The 20709-nt window shown below is 39.6% G+C and overlaps 1 protein-coding gene across 1 annotated transcript; it reads right to left on the bottom strand.

Moving 5' to 3' along the window:
* Positions 1–11180: 11180 nt before the first annotated feature.
* Positions 11181–12107, bottom strand: LOC114088273 (olfactory receptor 4N5-like). Its single transcript, XM_027929854.2, has one exon. It carries the CDS (start codon positions 12105–12107, stop codon positions 11181–11183), a length of 927 nt encoding a protein of 308 aa, XP_027785655.2.
* Between the last annotated feature and the right edge of the window lie 8602 nt (positions 12108–20709).

The raw sequence follows: 20709 nt of genomic DNA, 5'->3' as shown, positions 1-20709 counted from the left end.
ATGGACATCATTACTTTAGGTATCTGTATGATTGCAGGAACAGTGTGACCCTTTTTCGTGTACATGCAGAGAAGTGAAAAATTGTGCTCCATTTATGTACAATGAATCAAAGAGCATTTAGCTGTCATGTATAACTGATTAGAACAAATAAAATTTTAAAAAGTGTACCCTAAAATAAACTTTATTTATATTATGTAATAATAACACATATAATGATAGTTAACCATTAATGACAATAACTTAGAGATAATGCAATATATCTTTCCATAAATTTCTGGTCTCAACATTTTCATCAAACAATCAATACATTATTTTGTTTTATATGTGCTTCTTTTAAAAGACTTCTGTTTTAAAATGACCTCACTGCCACCAGCATCACTCCTGCTTGAATGAAGCTTAACTAAACACAAGCATCATTAGTCCCAAAGGCATATCACAGATTTCTTGTGCTTTGGAATATTGTTAGTACTTAGCACTCTGATGGGGGCCTGTTGGGAGTTGCCCAGGCTCCAAAGACTAACTTCCCCATCCCCCAGAAGAGCCATCCAATGGTGAGCCCTGCTGGCTCACATGATCCTTACCCACCAATCAGACTAGCCCTGCTGGCTCACATGATCCTTACCCACCAATCAGACTAGCCCTGCTGACTCACATGATCCTTACCCACCAATCAGAAAGCACCCCATGCCAACTGTCAAACCCTTCAACCGTTAAACTGTCATATCTGTCAAACCACCCCCATTCTATAAATATGCAGAGCTGTTCCTCAATAAACGGGCATTTTCTCCAACAACGAGCCTTGTTCGTTCTTTCATTGGTGCTGAAACCTGGGAGGGGGAATGCCTCACTGCTTGAGGGCCCCCTATCTCAAGGCCTGCCATCCTTGTCCATTCTTTCGAGCACTGCTACTACTCACACAACACCGGCTCTGCAGTAGGTGAGTTCCCCTATTGAGTATCCAACTTCACATGGGATATACGCAGGGGCTTTGACCATGATCATCCAGCAAACCTCTGACTCCCAATATAGAGGAGACAATGCACCCCACCACAGCCTTCACAGTCACGGTAGACTCTCTGGAACCTGGTTCATGAGTGGGAGGTACTGAGAAGTGGAAGAACAGGCACTCCTCTCTCTCTCTCTCTCTCTCTCTCTCTCTCTCTCTCTCTCTCTTTCTTCTCTCTCTCTCAATAACCACCCTTGTATGGGGGCCTCTTCTTCCCTCCCTGCAGACTCCCCCTTATTAAATTCTGCACAAAAGATTGGCCTTACTATCAATTAGACAATCAAAGTCAATAGCCCCCAGGAGGATCCCTAGATCCCGCAATTCTCAGAGATCTGTTTAACTTATGCAAGCATTCGAAAAAGTGGAAGGAGATCCCCTATGTTGAGGCTTTTTCTCATCTTTGATCTCACCCTGACCTATCCAGCAGATGAGCCCTCTCCCTACCGACCTCCCCCGTCGGCGCCGTCCAGCCCCTCAGGTGCTCCCCCTGACTCAGCCAACACCTTTAGTCCCCCCAAACTAGGTCCCGCATCCTAGTCCCACAAACTATGGCCCCTTAAGAGGTTGCTGGAACTGAGGGCATTATCCGGGCACATGTCCCGTTCTCTATGAATGACCTCATGCAACTCGAGCGAAGGTTGGGCTAATTCACCACAGAAGAGTGTTTCAATGGGTCCTCCAGGCTTGTATGTTATTGGCTAGAGGAACTTACCAGAGTCTGGGAACTTGCCAGAGCCCATGCGGATGAAACTCACCAAGTTAATCCCAATCACCCTCTGGGGCCAGATCAAACTCCCGACTGGGATTATACACAAACTGGAATACAGAGTAGGGACCGATTCTCTGCATGTATTATTGGTGAACTCAAAAAAGTGACACATAAGGCTGTCAATTTCCAAAAATATCAAGAGACCCCATCGGAATTTCTGGATCAGCTTACGAAAGCCCTTCAGCAGTAACCTAGATCCCAAAACCCCAGATGGCCATCATGTCCTTATGACATATTTCCTCTCACAGAGCTACCCCGACATCCAAGCCAAACTAAAAAAGCTCCAACAAGGCCCTGCCATCCCCCAGACTGAGAAATTTCAGATGCTCGCCCAGGCCCTTCAGGGTGCTTCCTCTGGTCGCCACCCATCACCTTCAGGTCAAAATCCCCCTGGGCGCCTGCTTCAAGTGTGGCATGGAGGGACATTGGGCTAGGGCATGCCCCGCACCATGCACTCCATGTACCCCATGCCCTAAATGTCAACAACAAGTCATTGGGGGTCTGACTGTCCTAGATCCCATAGGAGGCCTATGGTCAGGGAACCCTCCGACCTTCTGGGCATGGCAATCGAAGATTGATGGAGCCTTGGGTCCTTGTCCCCAGCCGTAACGATCAATAGACAGGAACCCAGGGTGCGGATTCAGGTTGATGGACACAAGGTTGACTTTCTCCTTGACACCGGGGCTACCTTCTCAGTCCTGACAGAATTCTGGGGGCAAACAGTGCTGTCCACCTCTCCTATTGTTGGGGTAAGAGGAAAGACCATCAATCCAAAAAAGACTCTCCTATTACTCTGTTCCATAGACAACTTCCCATTCTCTCAGACCATCCTAGTTATGCCCCAATGTCCAGTTCCTTTGCTCAGTCAAGATATTCTTTCTAAATTCAATACAACAATCAACATCTGGTCTCCTGGCATCAGTCAGGCCCCAGAATTGGCCTGTTCATCTTTTCTGGCCCTTTTGGCAGAAGACATGAAACACCATACTAAAAAGGACCCCTTACCTATGAACCTGGTTGACCTGATTGTATGGGATACCCACACCCCCTCCACCGTTTCCTGCCCACCAGTTAACATTCATCTCAAAGATCTTAACACCTTCCCCAATCAGGCTCAATACCCACTGTCTACAAAAGCTTTTCTGGGCCTAAAACCTATTATTCAGGACCTTCTTAGCAAGGGGTACCTCCGTCCTGCTCACAATACTCCCATACTAGCGGTAGAAAAGTCCAAAGGGTCCTATTGCTTAGTTCAGGACCTATGACTCATCAACACCTCTGTTAGGCCCATACATCCTTTGGTTCCCAACCCATACACTCTGCTGTCTCAGATCCCCCACACTGCCACCCACTTCTTGGTCATAGATTTAAAGGATGCTTTCTTTTCCATTCCCCTTGCCCCTGAATCACAAGATCTTTTTGCCTTTACCTGGACAGATCCCACCAGACATTCTTGATAACTAACCTGGACTGTCTTTCCTCAGGGATTTTGAGATAGTCCACACCTCTTTGGACAAACCTTGGCCTCCGACCTCCAATCTTTTCACCCCCAGTGCCCTGAATCCACCCTCTTACAATCGTCCAGCAAATCTCTTTGCCCACCTGCAGGGAGGAAAGCACCTAACCACAGCCTTTAAGGCTACAGTGGCCCTCAGGGACTCCTTCCTTGGGCAGATTCAAAAGTCCTAGTCCTCTCACCTTTAAGACTTGGCCGCTAGAGAGATGCTTACCTTACCCTTCCTCTCTCTTGCCCTGCCTCTCTCTCTCTCTCTCCCCTCTTTCAGGCCCTGGGAGTATGCGCTCTCTCCAGGAGGGGTCCCAAAAAGCCTTGGCCAAGGTCTCCCACGGCTCTGGCTCTGTCCAGGATGAGAGCTTCAACTGTCAAGATTTGGTGACGACCAATCTCTGCAGCTCGAACCTGCCACTTAGGCACTCCTTATTTTTTGGCTCTAGTGGGGATGCCCCTTTTGCCAATAAATCAGTTTTCTCCTTCTCTCTTACTACCACGTTTGCGTCCTCTTCCCTCCTCCTTACATGGGAAATATGTCCTCTCTGCTGGTTGACTCTCCCCTATAGCACCCAGGCCTGGCCCACTTATCCCTTAGACAACCAAAGCAGATGGCCCCTTTTAGGGCCCCTGGATCCCTCCATTCTAAGGGATCTCTACAATTACTGTGAGCATTCAAAAACAATGGGTAGAGATAGCTTATGTCCAGGCTTTCTTTTTGCTCCGATCCAATCCTGCTTTCTGCACCTCTTGCAAACCTCTACAAATTCTTCTAGCACGTCCAAAGGGCACTCAACAGATGACACAGTTCTCCTACTTAATTTCTTGGTCTTAAAGGGATATCAGGCCTCTGCACAAAAGGCCCAAATAGCATGTAAAGAGGTAACATATCTCTCAAGGGTAAAAGGCCATTACAGTAGACAGAAAACAGCTTATTGTGTCTATACCTACACCAAAGACCAAAGATGACATACTCTCCTTCTTGGGTTTGGCTGGGTACTTCAGGACCTGGACTCCCTCCTCACCAGGCCACTACATAATCTGGCCAAGGGCCTCCAAGATGAACCGCTACCCTCAGCGGCAGGGAAGCCCTTTACAATCCTTAAAAAGGCCCTCCTCCAGGCACCCACACTGCATCTCCCCGACCTCTCCCAATCCTTCACCCTCTATGTACATGAGAAACAGGGACAAAGTCTGGGCATTCTGGGTCAGGAATATGGCCCCACATTTGCACCAGTGGCCTACCTATCCAAACACCTTGACCCCAACATCAGGGGCTGGCCCCCATGCCTCAGAGCCCTAGCAGCAGCCCATGACCTCCAGGAAGAAGCATACAAGTTACCTTTGGCTCCCTGCTAACCATCTCATCTCCTCACCATCTAAAGGATTTCCTCACTTACAAGGGGCCACAGTCACTTTCTCCTTCCAGGGTTCTATCCCTCCTTGTCTCATTCCTTGAAAATCCCTCCATCTCTTTTCAGTCCTGCCTTCCATTAAACCCTGCTCCCTCCTCCCATCTTCTCCCTCACAAGATCCCATCCACAAATGCCTGGAGGTATTAGAGACAATTTTACCCTGCCCTACCACCATTTCTGAGGGACCCCTGCCCTCTTATACATGAAGGGGTTAAAGTGGCGGGGTATGCTGTCATTTCCCTCTCATCCATCATAGAGGCAAAACCTCTCCCACCCAATACCACCAATCAACAAGCTGAACTCATAGCTGCCACAAGGGCATGCGAGCTAGCAGAGGGAAAAACCCTCTCCCTTTATAATACGTTTTCCATATCCTGATCTCCCACATAGCCATTTGGAAAGAAAGGGGGCTATTGACCACCAGAGGGATGGCAGTTATTAATTCCACACTTATTTCTGGCCTACCACGAGCCTCCAGGCTGCCTTCCCAACTGGGAATAATCCATTGCAAGGCCCATCAAACTGACTAATTCCAAGGCTGATCAAGCAGCTCAATCAGCCACCCTACAGAGCTTTACCTCCTCTCCGCTACTCTTCCTTACCACCAGGGATCGGCCCAAAGATCCCCAACAACTCTACCAGTTTCTTCACTCTCTATTCCATTCTAGTCCACAGAGTCTCACTACTTTCCTTCACTCCATTTTCACCCTTTCCCCACGCGATAAGACCCTCCTACAACAGATCACTTCCACTTGTCAGATCTGCCAGAGAACCAATACCAATACTCCATTAAAACCTAAACCTTTCCCTTCTCATCGGGCCCATGGTCATATATTTTTTCAGGATGGGTTGAAGCCTTTCCCACTTCTAACAAATGGGCCTCTACAGTAGTTGATGTGTTGCTTACTCACATAATCCTCTGTTTCGGGATGCCCACTTCTATCCAATCAGACAATGGCCCAGAATTCACCTCTCAGATAACTCAGGGACTGGCTCATGAGCTACCACTCCCTTGGCATTTCCACTACCCTTACTGCCCCCCCAGGCTTCTGGAAAGGTTGAAAGGACCAATCGGCCCCTTAAAGAGACCCTCACCAAGCACACCATGGAATTAAGCCTGGACTAGGTAAAGGTGCTCCCTTTGGCTTTATTATGCATTAGGGCCTTACCAAAGAAGCCTTCAAATCTCTCACCTTGCAAAGTCATGTATGGTTGTCCCCCTCGTTCCTCTGATTGCCTACAGAACCCCTACCCATGTCCAAAACCTATGCCCTGCCCCTCCTCTGAACTCTGGCGCTATCAGGACTGGCTCTTTCCTGACCCCAGTCTTTCTGAAAACCCTACCTACTTAACACCTGGTCAACTTGTTTTACTATTGCCCACCGGAGGAAAAGCCCCCTCTAAAACCAAAATGAAAGGGTCCTGCTCAGGTGATTATGTGCACTCCCTTGGCGGCCAAACTCAAGCTGTCTGATAACCAACTTACCCCGTGGATTCACATTTCCAGGCTTAAGCCCAGCGCTCCTACACCTTCATCAGAAGAGCCAATGATTGTCACCTGTCATTAAGTACTCTTGTCATCCCTCCCCACAAAATCCCCTCAAGCTCCGCCTCTCCCGTGTCTCTGTCTCTGTTCTTAGCCCAATATCTAATGCTCCCCCTCATTTCTGGCCCCTCTTGGGTCCTCTCTTTGCCCTATGTCTGGAGATTCAAAGCAAGTGACCCTAAGGGCCCCCTCCAGCCAGACCCCCTTCTCCTCCTTACAGACCCCCTACTTGCTTGGATCTGGCCAGGAGTGGAACCGTTGTGTGTTGTCCTTCTGACAAACCACTTAGGTGTCCGGAGCATGGTGACCCCTGAATAAGTGTGAACTACCTTTATCATAAGAGAGCACTTTATCAGTTGCCTTCTGGGCATAAGGAGGAACATGTGTGTTTTGTTTACCCTCTCAGTTTCGTAAGAATTTCAAGTATTTAAGGTTGAGGTGTTTCACATAAAACCTGGAGAGATCTGAACAATGGGCCACCATCCTCCCTTGGCCACCTTCTTCAGAGCTTGGGAGAAGCTGACTTCTTTATTACAAAGCCCGTGCTTTTTGGTGTGACTGGGGAAAGCTAGGAACAGTTAGTTTGGAAAGCTGGGAAGATAGAGGCAAGCTGGTTTCAGAGACACCCAGGTAGGAGAGAGTTTGAAGAGCAGCCTTAATAGAGAGGGGAGGGAGCTAGATTGGACTAGGAATGAAGATTGGAATTGAGGGTGTTAGGTGCAGGACAGGCTGGTCTGCAGGGCATGCCAAACAAAGTTAGCTGCAGGATGACCTGGCTTCTCAAACCCTCTGCCTGGTTCTTTATCACCTGTTTGTTTCAAGCCCAAATGCCCAAGCCCCCGCTCAAGGCTGAACACTCAACCCCTCCACTCAAGGTTGAACATTTAACCCCCCCCCCGTGCCAACAAGGCAGCTTGCAGACCCACAGACCCCCTTAGATTTGGGCTATAAAAACTCCCTATGCCTCTTCCTTCCCTTTATCATAAAGTTCATCCAGACTCAGGTAAAAAATTTCTAATCAAGCTTTTAACCAGCTTCTCCTCAGGAATTACCAACTCCTGGCGGCTGATGATACCTCCAGTCGAGACCTATGCCAAATGGACTGACATCATCATGGATCAATGGTGGCAAGGAACCTTCATTGATCTGGTTCCTGAAGTTATACCAGTCCTCTCTGCCCTACTGTGGGGGCTCCTTACTTCCCTCCTCTCTGACTCTCCCACACTGCCCCATCTCAGCAGGAAGCAGCCAGAATAAGTCGATGCCCACTCTCATTTAATAACAAAGAGGGGGGAATGTTGGGAGTTGCCCCGGCTCCAAAGACTAACTTCCCCATCCCCTGAGAAGAGCTGTCCAATGGTGAGCCCTGCTGGCTCACATGATCCTTACCCACCAATTCAAAAGCACCCCATGCCAACTGTCAAACCCTTCAACCGTTAGTTAAACTGTCATATTTGTCAAACCACCCCAGCTCTTTAAATATGAAGAGCTGTTCCTCAATAAATGGGCATTTTCTACGACGATGAGCCTTGTTCTTTCTTTCAGGGCCCTTCAAACAGCAGAATCACCAACAATAACTGTAAATACATGGAAAACAATGCTGTGAATAGACTGTGAAAGGGACACCTGTTACAGGAAGAGAGCTGAAAGAAAACTCAGTGTCACTTTGTGCCACCTTAGCTGGGAGTGCACACACGGTGATTCAAGTATTTTTGTTTTTGTTTCTGCTGTTCTCTGCATGTCCTCAAATCACTCTAAAAGCATAACAGATGTTGACTTGGGGTTTCAGATAAATTTCCTGAGTAGGCAAATAAACAAATATGGAACCCATGAACAACAAACAACAACTGTATTTATTTTATTTCAAACTTTCCTTTTATTTCAACTTTTTTCTACCTATGTATTTAGTATGTGAAAACATTCATGCTTAAAGTTTAGCAATTCCAGATTTTAAATGAAGCTTTTAATGTTTATTTTTTGTAGTATATTTACTTTTCTATGTTTTTTTTCTTATTTCATACACTCTTTCTTTCCTCTTTCTAGCTGTTTTCATGAAAAATAATCCTTTTTCAAAACTTGTCCTGAATTTTATAGTTAGAAGCCCTCATATTAGTATTTTACAGGATTTCATAAAGATTAATATCAAAGTATTAGTTTGACCAAATATTTTAATATATTAGAATCATAGAACACTTAAATTCCTTGTTTATGGTTTCTTTCATTGTTCATTACTCTTGTCAGGTGTACATACAAACAATATGTATAATAAACCCCTTAAAATATACTACTGTTTGTACAGTCAATAGTCAGTCTATAATTATTTACATGTATCAACTTGACAATTAACTTATTCTTCATTCTTTCCTTCAATTTATTGTTTCCTTCCAGGATTAGGGTCTCTTAACTGAAGAACTACTCCTAATACTGATTTAATACAAATTCTCAGGCAACAGATTTTCTAATTCTGTCTGAAAATCTCTTTCTATCTTCTTCATTTAAATGTTTTTTTTTATCTCATAAAAATTATTTGACTTGCATTGTCATCTTTCAGCAATTTCAAGGTATCATTGTACTCTGATTTCTAAGTTTGTTTTATGAGAAAAAGCTGTCCTTATTGTTTATCCTTTCAAATCAATATGTGCTTCCTTCTCTCAGTGGCTTCTAAGAGTCTTTGTATCATTGACTTTTATCTGCTTTACATTCATGTGTTTGGGTCTTCTTTCTCAAATCTTTATTCTGCTTATGAACCAAAGACTTGTGGTACATGTGGTCCATGCTGATGCCTTTTATCATTTTGTAAAAGTTCTCTGCAAATATTGCATCCCAGTTTCTCTTTTTCCCACACTACTTGGATGTCCACTACACATAGGTAGGACATTTCCATATATCTTACATAATTCTAATACACTTTCCTTATTTTCCTTTTTATCCAATTTGCATTTCATTTGAAATTTTTTATTCACTTTATTTCTTGCTAACTCTTTAGTATTTTCCTGTGTTTACTCCAATTTTAAACTCATGATGAATTCTTATTTTCACAATTTTTAATTAATAGAATTTTATTTGATTTTTTTGTGAATTCTAATTTCTGTTTAAATTTTTTGTCTACTTATTATACATTATCTTCTGCTATCTTGAACATAGTTATCATTGTTATTTTAATATTATTATTTATGTTTCTACTCTGGATAGTCTCAGTGTACAGGCAAGTGATTTTTTTCTTATATTTAGATAGCATACTCATATATTCCAATGATTTTTATTATATTATGACTATAGTTTATTAAAAATAATAAGTTGCCTAGGCTCCAGATCATATACTCACTGCAAAATAAGATTGGCCATATTACTATAAGATCTACACACAGCACACTATTCTCCTTCACCCATGGAGTTAAGTGTGGGCAAACATTACCTCCAAGGGACATAGGCAATACATGGAGATAGTTGTCATTATTAAAAGTGAGGAGGGGGTATTGGCATCAAGAAGAGGTCAGGGATGCTTCACAGCAATCTACAACGTACAGGGAAGCACTTCACAACAAAGAATTGTTGGGCTATAAATATCAGTAGTGTCATGGTTTAGAAAGCCCTCCTTTATCTAAAGAAGACTGTGGGTTTAAGCTGATTTCCAGCCTTCTTATTTCTATATTTGTCCTCTTCAGGGCATGGAGAATTAAAATGAAACCCTAAAGTCTTCTTACAAATTCTGATTGACTTAGGTAAGTCTTAAATTCAGAAATCAGGGAAGTGGCCTAGGGACTAAAGAATATAAGGTTTCCATTTTATATGGCAATATCTACTAGTGCTAGAGAAGCTCTAAGCTATTTGCCTGAGTATTGCACACAGTTTCAGTTCTGTGATCTTGTAGACTGCAATAGAAAAATAAATTTCTATTCCCCATATCAATAATTGCTATGAGGACTGGATTTGCTGTTAACATTTTAATATATACTACTGCATTCCAAATTCACAGCCTGTTTTACAGCCCATTCAACTATTTTAAAAATACAAGATACCTGGTATTACCCCCATCCAAACAAACAAATAAACAGACAAATAAATTGGAGTGGTTAATCATCTATAACTAAATAAAGATTAATACACCAAATAACCAACATAATTGCATTCAGGATGAAATCATTTGAAGGGAACTCAAGTTTCTCTCCAAGATTAACAACAACAGTAAAGGAGATCACAACATTCTCCAAATTTAGGAAAAAATAACTAATTAAGGTACCATTAAAATTACTTAACAGCATGAATTTTTTCTACTTAATAATATTTTATTTCCCATAGAATTCCTCCAGAATCTTGAGGCTCTTGCCTTAAGGCAAGTAGAAAACATTAATACTTATTCTCCAGTTTAATTCCATTTATGGCCTCATTTAAAGTTTAAATGGCATGAACTTCTTTTCATTGCTTAAAATACTTCAGGAGAGTTTTACCTGCAACCTCTCCTCTTTCAATTCTTTATACTTTCAGATTCTTCAACTCCACTAAGCGACATTGTTCTTCTTTGTGGTCTTCAAATGTACCAAACTTATAAAATTGTGGATCCTTGTATTAGTCATCCTTTCTGCCTAGAATATCTCAGGTAATTGTGTGGTTACTTCTTTCAGATCATCTTGTATCAGCTGAACCTCAAAAGACCACCAGGTTTGTGTCAGAATATCTTACTTGACTACGAAAATTAAGGTATTTAGTACCTCCCCAATCAAACCGTAGTACACCTGCATTTATTCACGTGAATGTAACCTAAGACACCTGGAAAGTTGTTTATCTCATTCATATACTTTAAACAGAGCCTGAAAATTGGAAGTGATTCATAATAGTTTGTTTACTAAATGACTCACTTATTCAGTACATGAAGTAATAATTTATATTATTTGGATTGGACTTTCTACTTTGTTGATTTACTCATTTTTCTACTCCATTTAGAACACCCTATGCTGTCTTAACAGCTTTATCATGGAAGTTTTAACTTCCTGGTTGCGAAGTGTATAAATTACAGGGTTCAGCAAAGGAAAGATGACTGTATGAAAGAGAGCAACCACTTTGTCAACTGGGAAAACCCGGAAGGGGCGGGTGTAGATAAAAATGGCAGGTCCGAACATGAGGAACACAATGATAATGTGGGTCGTGCAAGTCGAGATAGCCTTGCTCTTCCCTTCTGAGGAGTGTCCCTTTACTCTGCAGAGGATGACAGCATAGGAGGCCAGAAGGCCCAGGAAGCACAGCAGGGTGAGCAGGCCATTGTTTGAGACCATCAGGAGCTCCACCACAAAGGTGTCAGTGCAGGCCAGCTTGATGACCTGTGGCACATCACAGAAGAAGTTGTCCAGCTGGTTTGGGCCACAGAAGGGCAAGTGCAGAATAAGGGCCACTTGCACAATGGAGTGGGCAAAGGCCCCAAGCCACAGAGCCAACAGCAATGCATAGCAGACCCTGGGGCTCATGACTGTTGCATAGTGTAGAGGCCGACATATGGCAATATAGCGGTCAAAGGCCATGATAACAAGAAGGAACATCTCCCCTACACCAAGGAAGTGCAAGAAAAACAGCTGGGTGATGCAGCAATTGTAAGAAATTACTTTCTTCTCAGAGAAGAAGTCCACCAGCATCCTGGGAGACACAATGAAGGAGTAGGAGACATCCAGGAAGGCCAAGTTTCCCAAGAAGAAATAGAGGGGAGCATTAAGTCCAGGATCTGATCTTATAGTAAGAATGATAAGAACATTGCCAGGGAGGATTATGAGGTAGAACATTGAGACTAGCACAAAGAGCAGGATTTGAGTATCTTGAGATTGGGTCAAACCAAGAAGGATGAATTCTGTCACCACTGTGCTGTTTTCTGTGTCCATTACTTCCTAATCTGGAGAATCACAAAAGCAAATTGTTACCTGTTATGACCAACCTTTTTCTGTTCAATAGATCTTCTCCTAGTAAAAAGAATATTTGCTACATCCCAAATTAGCATAGCTGAAAGCAACTTATGCCCCATAATTCCCATGAACCCTGAGTTTACCCTTCTTTCATTCTACTCATTCCTCACCAAGACTCGGGGCTTCTAACTGCACTTGCATTCCTATTTAACCTTGAGTTTCTATATAACTGTGCTTCTGTAGGACTTAAGGCTATTTTGCTCACAGTGTTTTGGGAATATCCTCACTAACACACAACATAATCTTTAGCAAGATTGTCTGTTTGGGGGTTATTGATGACTTATCATTGTTGTTAATAGTAATTCATTATTTCTAATTGTCAGAATATGGGCCAAGTCTGGGTCCCTTCTCCTTATTGACACACAGAAGCCTGAATTCCTTCTTGTTACCTTTCTGTTTGTTTTCTGAATTGCAATGATATTTCTGATGTCATGCTCTGCATGGATAGCTTTGTGAATTCTCAATCTAAACTGGTCATCAGGCTCTCAAACAAGATCTGTACATTTGACATGACTTAGAGGTATTATCTTGATTGGGACAAATTACATGGTTATATCCATGATTAGGTGCCAATCTTATATATGCACTCTATTCTGTTTTTGAATTCTAAGTAGTAGCAAGCTTTATTTGTTTACCATATACCTAAAATCTGCTTCTCCAAATGTTATAAGGTTTGCCAAATGATATACTTCTCACAGATATTTTTTCATGTTACCAAAAGATTTTGACTGTCCCAACTAATATGATTAGAATTCAGCTTAAATTTGCCATACACAACATATAATATACAAATTTAAGAGATAATTAAAATTAATTGCAGTTGATTTTTAATTTGCTATGTATTTACTTCTTTGGTCTAATTAGCCAGTGGTAAAGTGGATATGTATTTGATTAGGAAAGTATTAGTGGTTCATTTATTGGCACTATTTTATGAAGGCATTAAATGACAAATCATGACATTGCTTGCCTTGATAATTTCCCTTTTTGCTGGGTATGATGTAGTTTGCCTGTAATCCCAAAATCTCAGGAGGCTGAGGCAAGAGAAATGCAAGTTCACAGCCAGCCTCAGCAACTGCCTTTGGTTAGGCACTAAGCAACTCATTGAGACCCTGTCTCCAAATAATATTCAAAATAGAGCTGAGGATGTGGCTTAGTGATAGAGGGCCCCTGAGTTCAATCCCTAATAACCCCTACCCCATCCAAAACCTTCTTTTATGTCTAAAACTTTGTCTAAATAAGAGTTCTACTCATTTTGGAGAAATTGAGAATTAATATTTAGTCTGTGTACTAGTCCCCAAGTAGAATGTGTTCATTCTGGGATGGGGAAAGTAACAGAATAACCTGTTGGAGTGTTAAACTCTGCGGAATTTCTCTGTTACTATTGATGTTTTTATTAAAAAAATCATACATTTGTGTTAGTTTATTGTAAAAACATTTTACAATTAAAAAATTAATATTGTGAGACTACATAGTTCACTGTTGGTTTATATAAAAGACAAATGACCACTGATTAGGAAAAATTACTGTCATGTGAAATATTCAGATATTAAGATTTATTTTCATGTATATGTAATATTTTTCAAGAGTGCTGTGGATACAGAGGAATGCAATTTGGCAAAAAAAGTGAAATATTGGTACATGTTACAATAGGAAAGAACCTCAAAAACATTATACATGGGAAAGGAGGCAACAAAAAAAATAGCTATGTAAAATGTCCAAAGAAACTCTTACAGGCTGAGAGTGTAACAGTGATTTCCTAGGACTTGAGATAAGGCGAAAATTAACACAATGTTCCTGAAAAAAAGGTTCTAGAATTATATCATGCTGATTCTTGAACGGTTTTGTGAATACACTCAACATGATTAAATTATGCATTTTAATTTTTGAGTTTTGTGATGTGCTGATTATATCAATATTTTGCAAAAGTATAAGTGAATGTGGGGGAGGAATACTAATGGAAACGTGACATAAATTATCAATGACACACTATATAGAGGAGTTATGGACAGAAAAAAGAAAGGTAAGGAATAAAGAACCATCAGCCTTAAAAGTCCCTAGAGAACTCATGAAACTTAGGCAATGCATTGCATTTTACAGCACACCTGTGAGGAAATATCCAAACATTTGTTGTATGTGATTAATAACATTTGTAACTATCATTAAATGTTATAGAAGAAGTAGTTAAAATACAGGAGCACATATGTGAACACAAAAACACATAGTCCCACATGCATTAGCACAAAAATAGTGAGTCTAAGAGATCTGAAATACAACAAAACGTCTTTTATGTCCTTAGAAGTAGCTGGGGAGCTCCTTTCTCTGAACTCACTCAACCCAGTTGACTTTCATATCCACACCTCACGCCGTCTGCAGAATCTGCTCCCAGAACAGTAAGCCTGGGAGCTCCCCTCCTATACTTACATCTGGTGCATCCACTGCTCCCCTGGGTTGGGAACCAGTGCTTCTTCAGGTTCAGGATGCCAAGACACAGGTAGCACCTGATAGCCACAGTTTCTCTCACTCTTCCTTTTTCATTTTCTACTGTGTCTATTCCCTGTCACCCAACAGATGGAATTCCATATCACCCCAAGTCTTTGGTTCACTTCCTCCCCTCTTCTAGTCTCCTTTATGTACTCTGTTCCAGACAGTCTCAAATTGTGCTCATTACAGAGACTGAGGACAGCTGTGTCTGAGATGAATATTCCTCTGCAAAAAGTGAGTTCCTCCACAAGAGTATGTCTCAGATTCAAGTGAAGTATTCAGGCAGGGAGGACAAAAAAGTGCTCTTAGTGTAGGCTAAAGAGGAGCCCAAAGGCTTTCACCACCTCTAGCCTTCCTTGTCATTTTACCTGACACAAAATCCTCTGGCATTGAATATGCACAGGCAGAGCATGTCAGCTGGATATGCATACCTGTTGCATGCTTGTGAAGTCAATGAAGTTTGTCTTGAGACTCTGCCTACACTTTCTGACTGATTGGGATTTCTTATTCCTTTTTCCACTTTACCTTTGTTTCTGGGGGTGGGAAGTTTGGAATCAATCATTTGTATTACACCCAAATTAATATCCAAATGGTTAATCTCCCAAAGTTCTTGGCATTTCCCCTTATTTTAGTCTCTTTCAAATAATGGTAGGAATCAAATGTGAAAGGGGCTTCATTTCAGGGTCAGGATAGAAAGTGCTCACCTTTCTTCTATTTCTGCAGCATTATTCTGTTCTCATGAAATTGAAGGCAGCAGACGTCCCTGGTAAATGCATGAATTTCTGCATTTCTTCTTTCTATTTCAAATACAAATGATGACAAGTTTTACCTTGTAGGTACCCTATGCTACTCTCATATAGCTGTCATTTTCTATGTGCTGAAGGGGAAGTCAATGGGACATTCTAAATGTTTTCCTTAAATATATGTTCTAAAGTTTGTACATTACAGATTCTGAAATATGCAGTTCTAGTTTATGATGCAATACAGAATGTGCTCTGGGTTTTATAACAACTTTCCTCCTGTAGAGTACTACCAGTGGGAATTACTGGAATGCCACCTAGAAGCATACAAGGAAAGTAACAAGAACATGTTTGATATTAAATAATCAAAGCATGTGCCAGTTAAAGCTCCCACATTCATGTTTTCTCTCTTCTTTTTTTAATTAGTTTCTAATTATATACAAATAGTGGGTTTCATTATGGTGTATTTCTACATGTACATTACATATTGTGGTCAGTTTCATTTCCTAGACCTCCCCTTTCCCTGTACTTATTATACCTCTGATCTTCCTCCACTCTACTGTTTTTTCCTTATTGTGTTGTAAGATTTTTTTCTTTCATTTTTCTTTCATGTATCCATATGTGAGAGATAACATTAGACTGTTGACTTTGGGTCTGAGTTATTTCACTCAACATTATGCTCTCTAATTCTATCTATTTTCATATAAATGACATATTTTTGTTTTTCTTTATAATAAATAGAACTCCATTGTGTACATATGCCATATTTTCTTCATCTATTCATATATTCATGAATATCTAGGCTGGTTCCATAACTGGGCCATTGTAATTGTGCTGCTGCAAGCACAAATATACATGTATTTCTATAACATTTGACATTTTATAGTGACAGTGATAAGAGAACAGCAGATGGCGTAATGAAAGCAGTAAGCTCGGACAGGTTATTTTAGATACATAACTCATAGATGGAATGAGAAGTCATAGATCTTGTCTAGGAAGTTAAATAGTGGTCCTGAATCAATAATAAATATCATAGTATCTGCCTATTTTTGGTGCAAAAGAGTAAGATGAAGAGAATACATTAGGTTTCTAATGAATTGTCAGAAATAACTATGCTTAACTAAAGATGTTCATGGTGTCTTGGAGACCAATGCCTTTAGGTCTTTGTCCTCTCAAATAAAATGATAATCTATTGCACATTTTGTATTGATAGTTATACATTTTTTAAATGTGCTTTTTTACATTCTATTTAAAGATCATTAAATAGAAGAAAATACTTAATCATTCAAAACTTTGCCTAGTTTTTCTTATACATAAAAATGAACCATGGCATTATTCTGAATAACATTAAAACTAAAATAAGGAACTTTAATTTTGCAAAGTAAATGCAATATTCAATCAAGTATTCTTTCATTCAAACTATCAAGTTCAAACAGAAAGGCAATAGGAGATGATGAAAAGTGAATAAAAGAGGTAAAGAGAGGAAGATAATATTTGTCGGGGCTTCTTTCCTATTAGAGTTTATGCTGCTAATAACTTTGAACATGCATAAGTAATCCTTCATGAAAATATAAATCCTCAGGACTATAAGTTAAAGATATTAGGTATCTGGAAAAGAAAGCAGAGAAGAAACAAATAAACAAAAATACATATGAAAATGCAGAAGCAAAAATGAAAAGAAAGAGTTATAATGCCCAAAGAGATGGGTGAACAAAGTCATGGAGACAGAGGGGAAGGAACTGGAAGAGAAAGGGAGAGGGAGCTGGGGAGCATCCTTGGAAAGATAAAGTCTTTCACTTAATTTTGGATTTTTGTGGAGATTTTATTTCCTTTTTTATATAATTACAGTCTTTCTTTGGCACTCACTTCTTAGTACATTAAAAGAAATTTGTAATGTTTTGAACAACCCACAATAAAAAATTAAAAATAAAAAAAAAGAAGTAAATATAAAAAAAAATTATTTAAAAGCATTATTTTAGATCTTTACTAGTCCAAAATAATCGACTACTTCTAAGAAGTTTTATCATGTTAGGCCATTTTATAACATTATAAAGACATAATTTAGTGTGCATTTGTGTATAAGATTTTTGAAATTACTTTTTACAATTATTAAGACATATTAATGATACACATTAGCGATATTTATTGGGTATTTCTACACATGATCTACATTGACTATTGATCATGTCTATCCACTCTTCTACTCTCTCCTCTCATCCCTCTGCTTCCTTCCTTTTGCCTCCTTATTAATTGCTTATCATTCCTCTCCTCTTTTCAGTTTTTATGTCTACATGTGAGACAAAATAAACTATACTTGTCTGTGTGCCTTGCTTGGTTTAACACAGTGCCCTCAGGTTTCATTCATTTTACTAGAGATGATAGGATGTCATTCTGTTTTATGGCTGAATCACATTCCATGACAAAGACCACATTCCCTTTATCCATTCAGCTGTTGATGGGTCCATAAAATGGTTGCATATTTTATTTATTGGCAATAGTTTGTCACCAGTGTTGCTATAAACACTGGGTCTGTAGGCATCTCTTTGTACATTTCCTAAGGATATATACCTAAGAATTGGATAAATGGATTATATGAAAGTACCATTTTTAGATTTTTGAGGAAGCTCTATACCCTTCCATTGCAGCTGAATTAATTCACTTTCCAAGAAACAGTGCATTTCTTCTTGTTCACATCCTTCAAAGCATCTATTATTTTCTGTATTCTTGGTTTTTTTGCTTGCTTGTTTGTTTGTTTTTATGATAGTCATTCTGCATGGTGTGAGATGAAATGACATTTTAGCTTTGGCTTCCATGTCCTTGATGGTTAAAGATTTGGAATATTTCTCTCTCTCTCTCTCTCTCTCTCTCTCTCTCTCTCTCTCTCACACACACACACACACACACACATTATATATATTTTTATATATATATATATATATATATATATATATATATATATATATATATATATGTAATTTTTTTGGTACAGAGATTAAACTCAGGGGCACTCAGCCACTGAATCATATCCCCAGCCCTATTTTGTATTTTATTTAGAGACAGGGTCTCACTGAGTTGCTAAGTACCTCGCCTTTCCTGAGTCTGGCTTTGAATTACTGATATTCTTGCTTCAGTCTCCTGAGTCGCTAGGATTAGAGGCTTGCGCTACCATGCCTGGCTTTTTTTTTTTTTTCACATATTTACTGGCTGTTTTTACTTCTTTTGAGAAGTGTCTACTCAAGTAATTTGCCTATTTTTAATTGAAAAGCTTATTTTATTGATGTTTGTGTTCTTCATATATTATAGATATTAATTCTCTGACAGATAAATAGCTGCCAAAGATTTTCTCACATTTTTAAGAAGTCTCTTCATCCTATTATTCTCTTTGTGGTGCTTCAGGAGCTTTTAAATTTGATGTAATCCCATTTGTCAACTAACTAGTATATAAAATATAACATTGTACATATGAATGGAATACCATGTAACATCTGATAGATGTGTATATTCCCTAATGCTTAAATCAGGTTAAACGTTTATCTCTTCAAACCTGTATCTTTTCTGTATAGAGAAAACTCAAAATCCTTTAGATGGGAGCTTCTTGATGATTTTGCTTTTGCTTCCACTTTGAGTGAATACATTTAATCCTTGATATTTTGAATCTGGTTTATTTGACTTAGCATCATGTTCTCCAATTTCACCTTTTTGTTACTGTTGTCATGTTCAAATAGCAAACTAAAAACAGTCAAAGTCCAGGTCCTTGGTGTCCCGAACAAAGAACTGAGAGAGATACACAGAAGTAACAGAATATAGCACTTCGTTAGGTAGAAAGGAGGGGGCCAAGCAAGAAAGAGAGGCTCAAGGCCCAATGTCTGGAAATTAAGGTCATAAATTCTGAACTTTGGGGTGGTCTCTTTCCTATAAGGACCTGATTGAAGACCTTACCCTATTTTCTCCCATTGGTAATTTTATGATTCCTGATTAGTATAATTTTTAGTCCCCAACACCACTGGTTAGATTAGAAAACCTAATTAGAATATTGCCCACTTTACTTTCATTGGTCATTTTAAAATTTGAACTTGTAGGGGGAGTTGTCAAGGTCATAAGTCCTCAGTGGTGGGAATTGTCATGGTGATGTCCTCAGTGGAGGGAGTTGCCATGGTAATGGGAGTTATTGTAAACAGGGATCAGACACCTTTCCTTCTCTCATCTTACAGCAGCTTCTTTCTAATACCTTCTATATACCATCTTGGTGTCCCTGAGCTCCTACCTAACACTTTTACCAACAAATGCCATGTCCTCCATGGTTCAGGTTAGATCTATGCTTTCTGAAACTTTTAATTTAATATTATTATTTTTCATTCTAATTTGTTATATATAACAGCAGAATGCATTATAATTCATATTACACATATAGAGCACATTTTTTCATATCTGTTTGTATACAAAGTATATTCACAGCATTCGTGTCTTCATACATGTACTTAGGGAAATGATATCCATCTCATTCCACCATCTTTTTTGCACCCCTTGCCCCTCCCTTCTCCTCCCTCCCCTTTGCCCTATCTAGAGTTCCTCTAATTTTCACATGCTTCCCTTCCCAACCCCACTATGAATCAGCCTCCTTATATCAGAGAAAATCTGGAACTTTCCTTCTACTTTAGTTCCTAAATTCATATGTGATTTTGAAGTTAGCCATACTTCACTGCTATAAAATTATCATTTGTTTATTTTGTTTAGTCTAGGATAAAATGTTCCAGGAAAACACTGCTGTATGGGAATACCACATCTAAACTTCTATACACACACACATATATAAATATAAATATATATAATATATAATAAAAATAAATATATATATATTCACACAAATGGTGTGAATATATATATTTACTTTTTAGATGGATGTTTGATCCTATGAAAAAATTTATTTCTTTAGTATTTCCAGGTAAAGAGAACTCTATTCAAGATACAAGAACCATGAGTAAACACCTGGCTTAGAATTCTTAAAATAAAAGCCACTGTAGTATTAAGGAAGAAAGTTATCTCATCTAACTCAATTTAAAAGAAAGAACCATATTTACCACAATTCCATATTGAACCCTGAGTTGTAATCTTAGTTCTAAATTAATTGTTAGAATATCTTTAGACAAAGAGAACTTCTGGGATTGTTTCTGTTATCCATGTATTTAATTCAATTCATAATGAAATTGTGGTAGAAATCCATTTTTCTAAACAGTTAGACATATTATCTAATCAAATAAGCTCTATATAGCCACAGGAAAGAATCTGTAATTTTGCTGGTT

Source organism: Marmota flaviventris, chromosome 2, assembly GCF_047511675.1.
Source record: "Marmota flaviventris isolate mMarFla1 chromosome 2, mMarFla1.hap1, whole genome shotgun sequence".
In the NCBI taxonomy this organism is placed as follows: Eukaryota; Metazoa; Chordata; class Mammalia; order Rodentia; family Sciuridae; genus Marmota; species Marmota flaviventris.
Note: the sequence above shows the minus strand (reverse complement) of the source record. Positions and strands in the feature narration are given on the sequence as shown.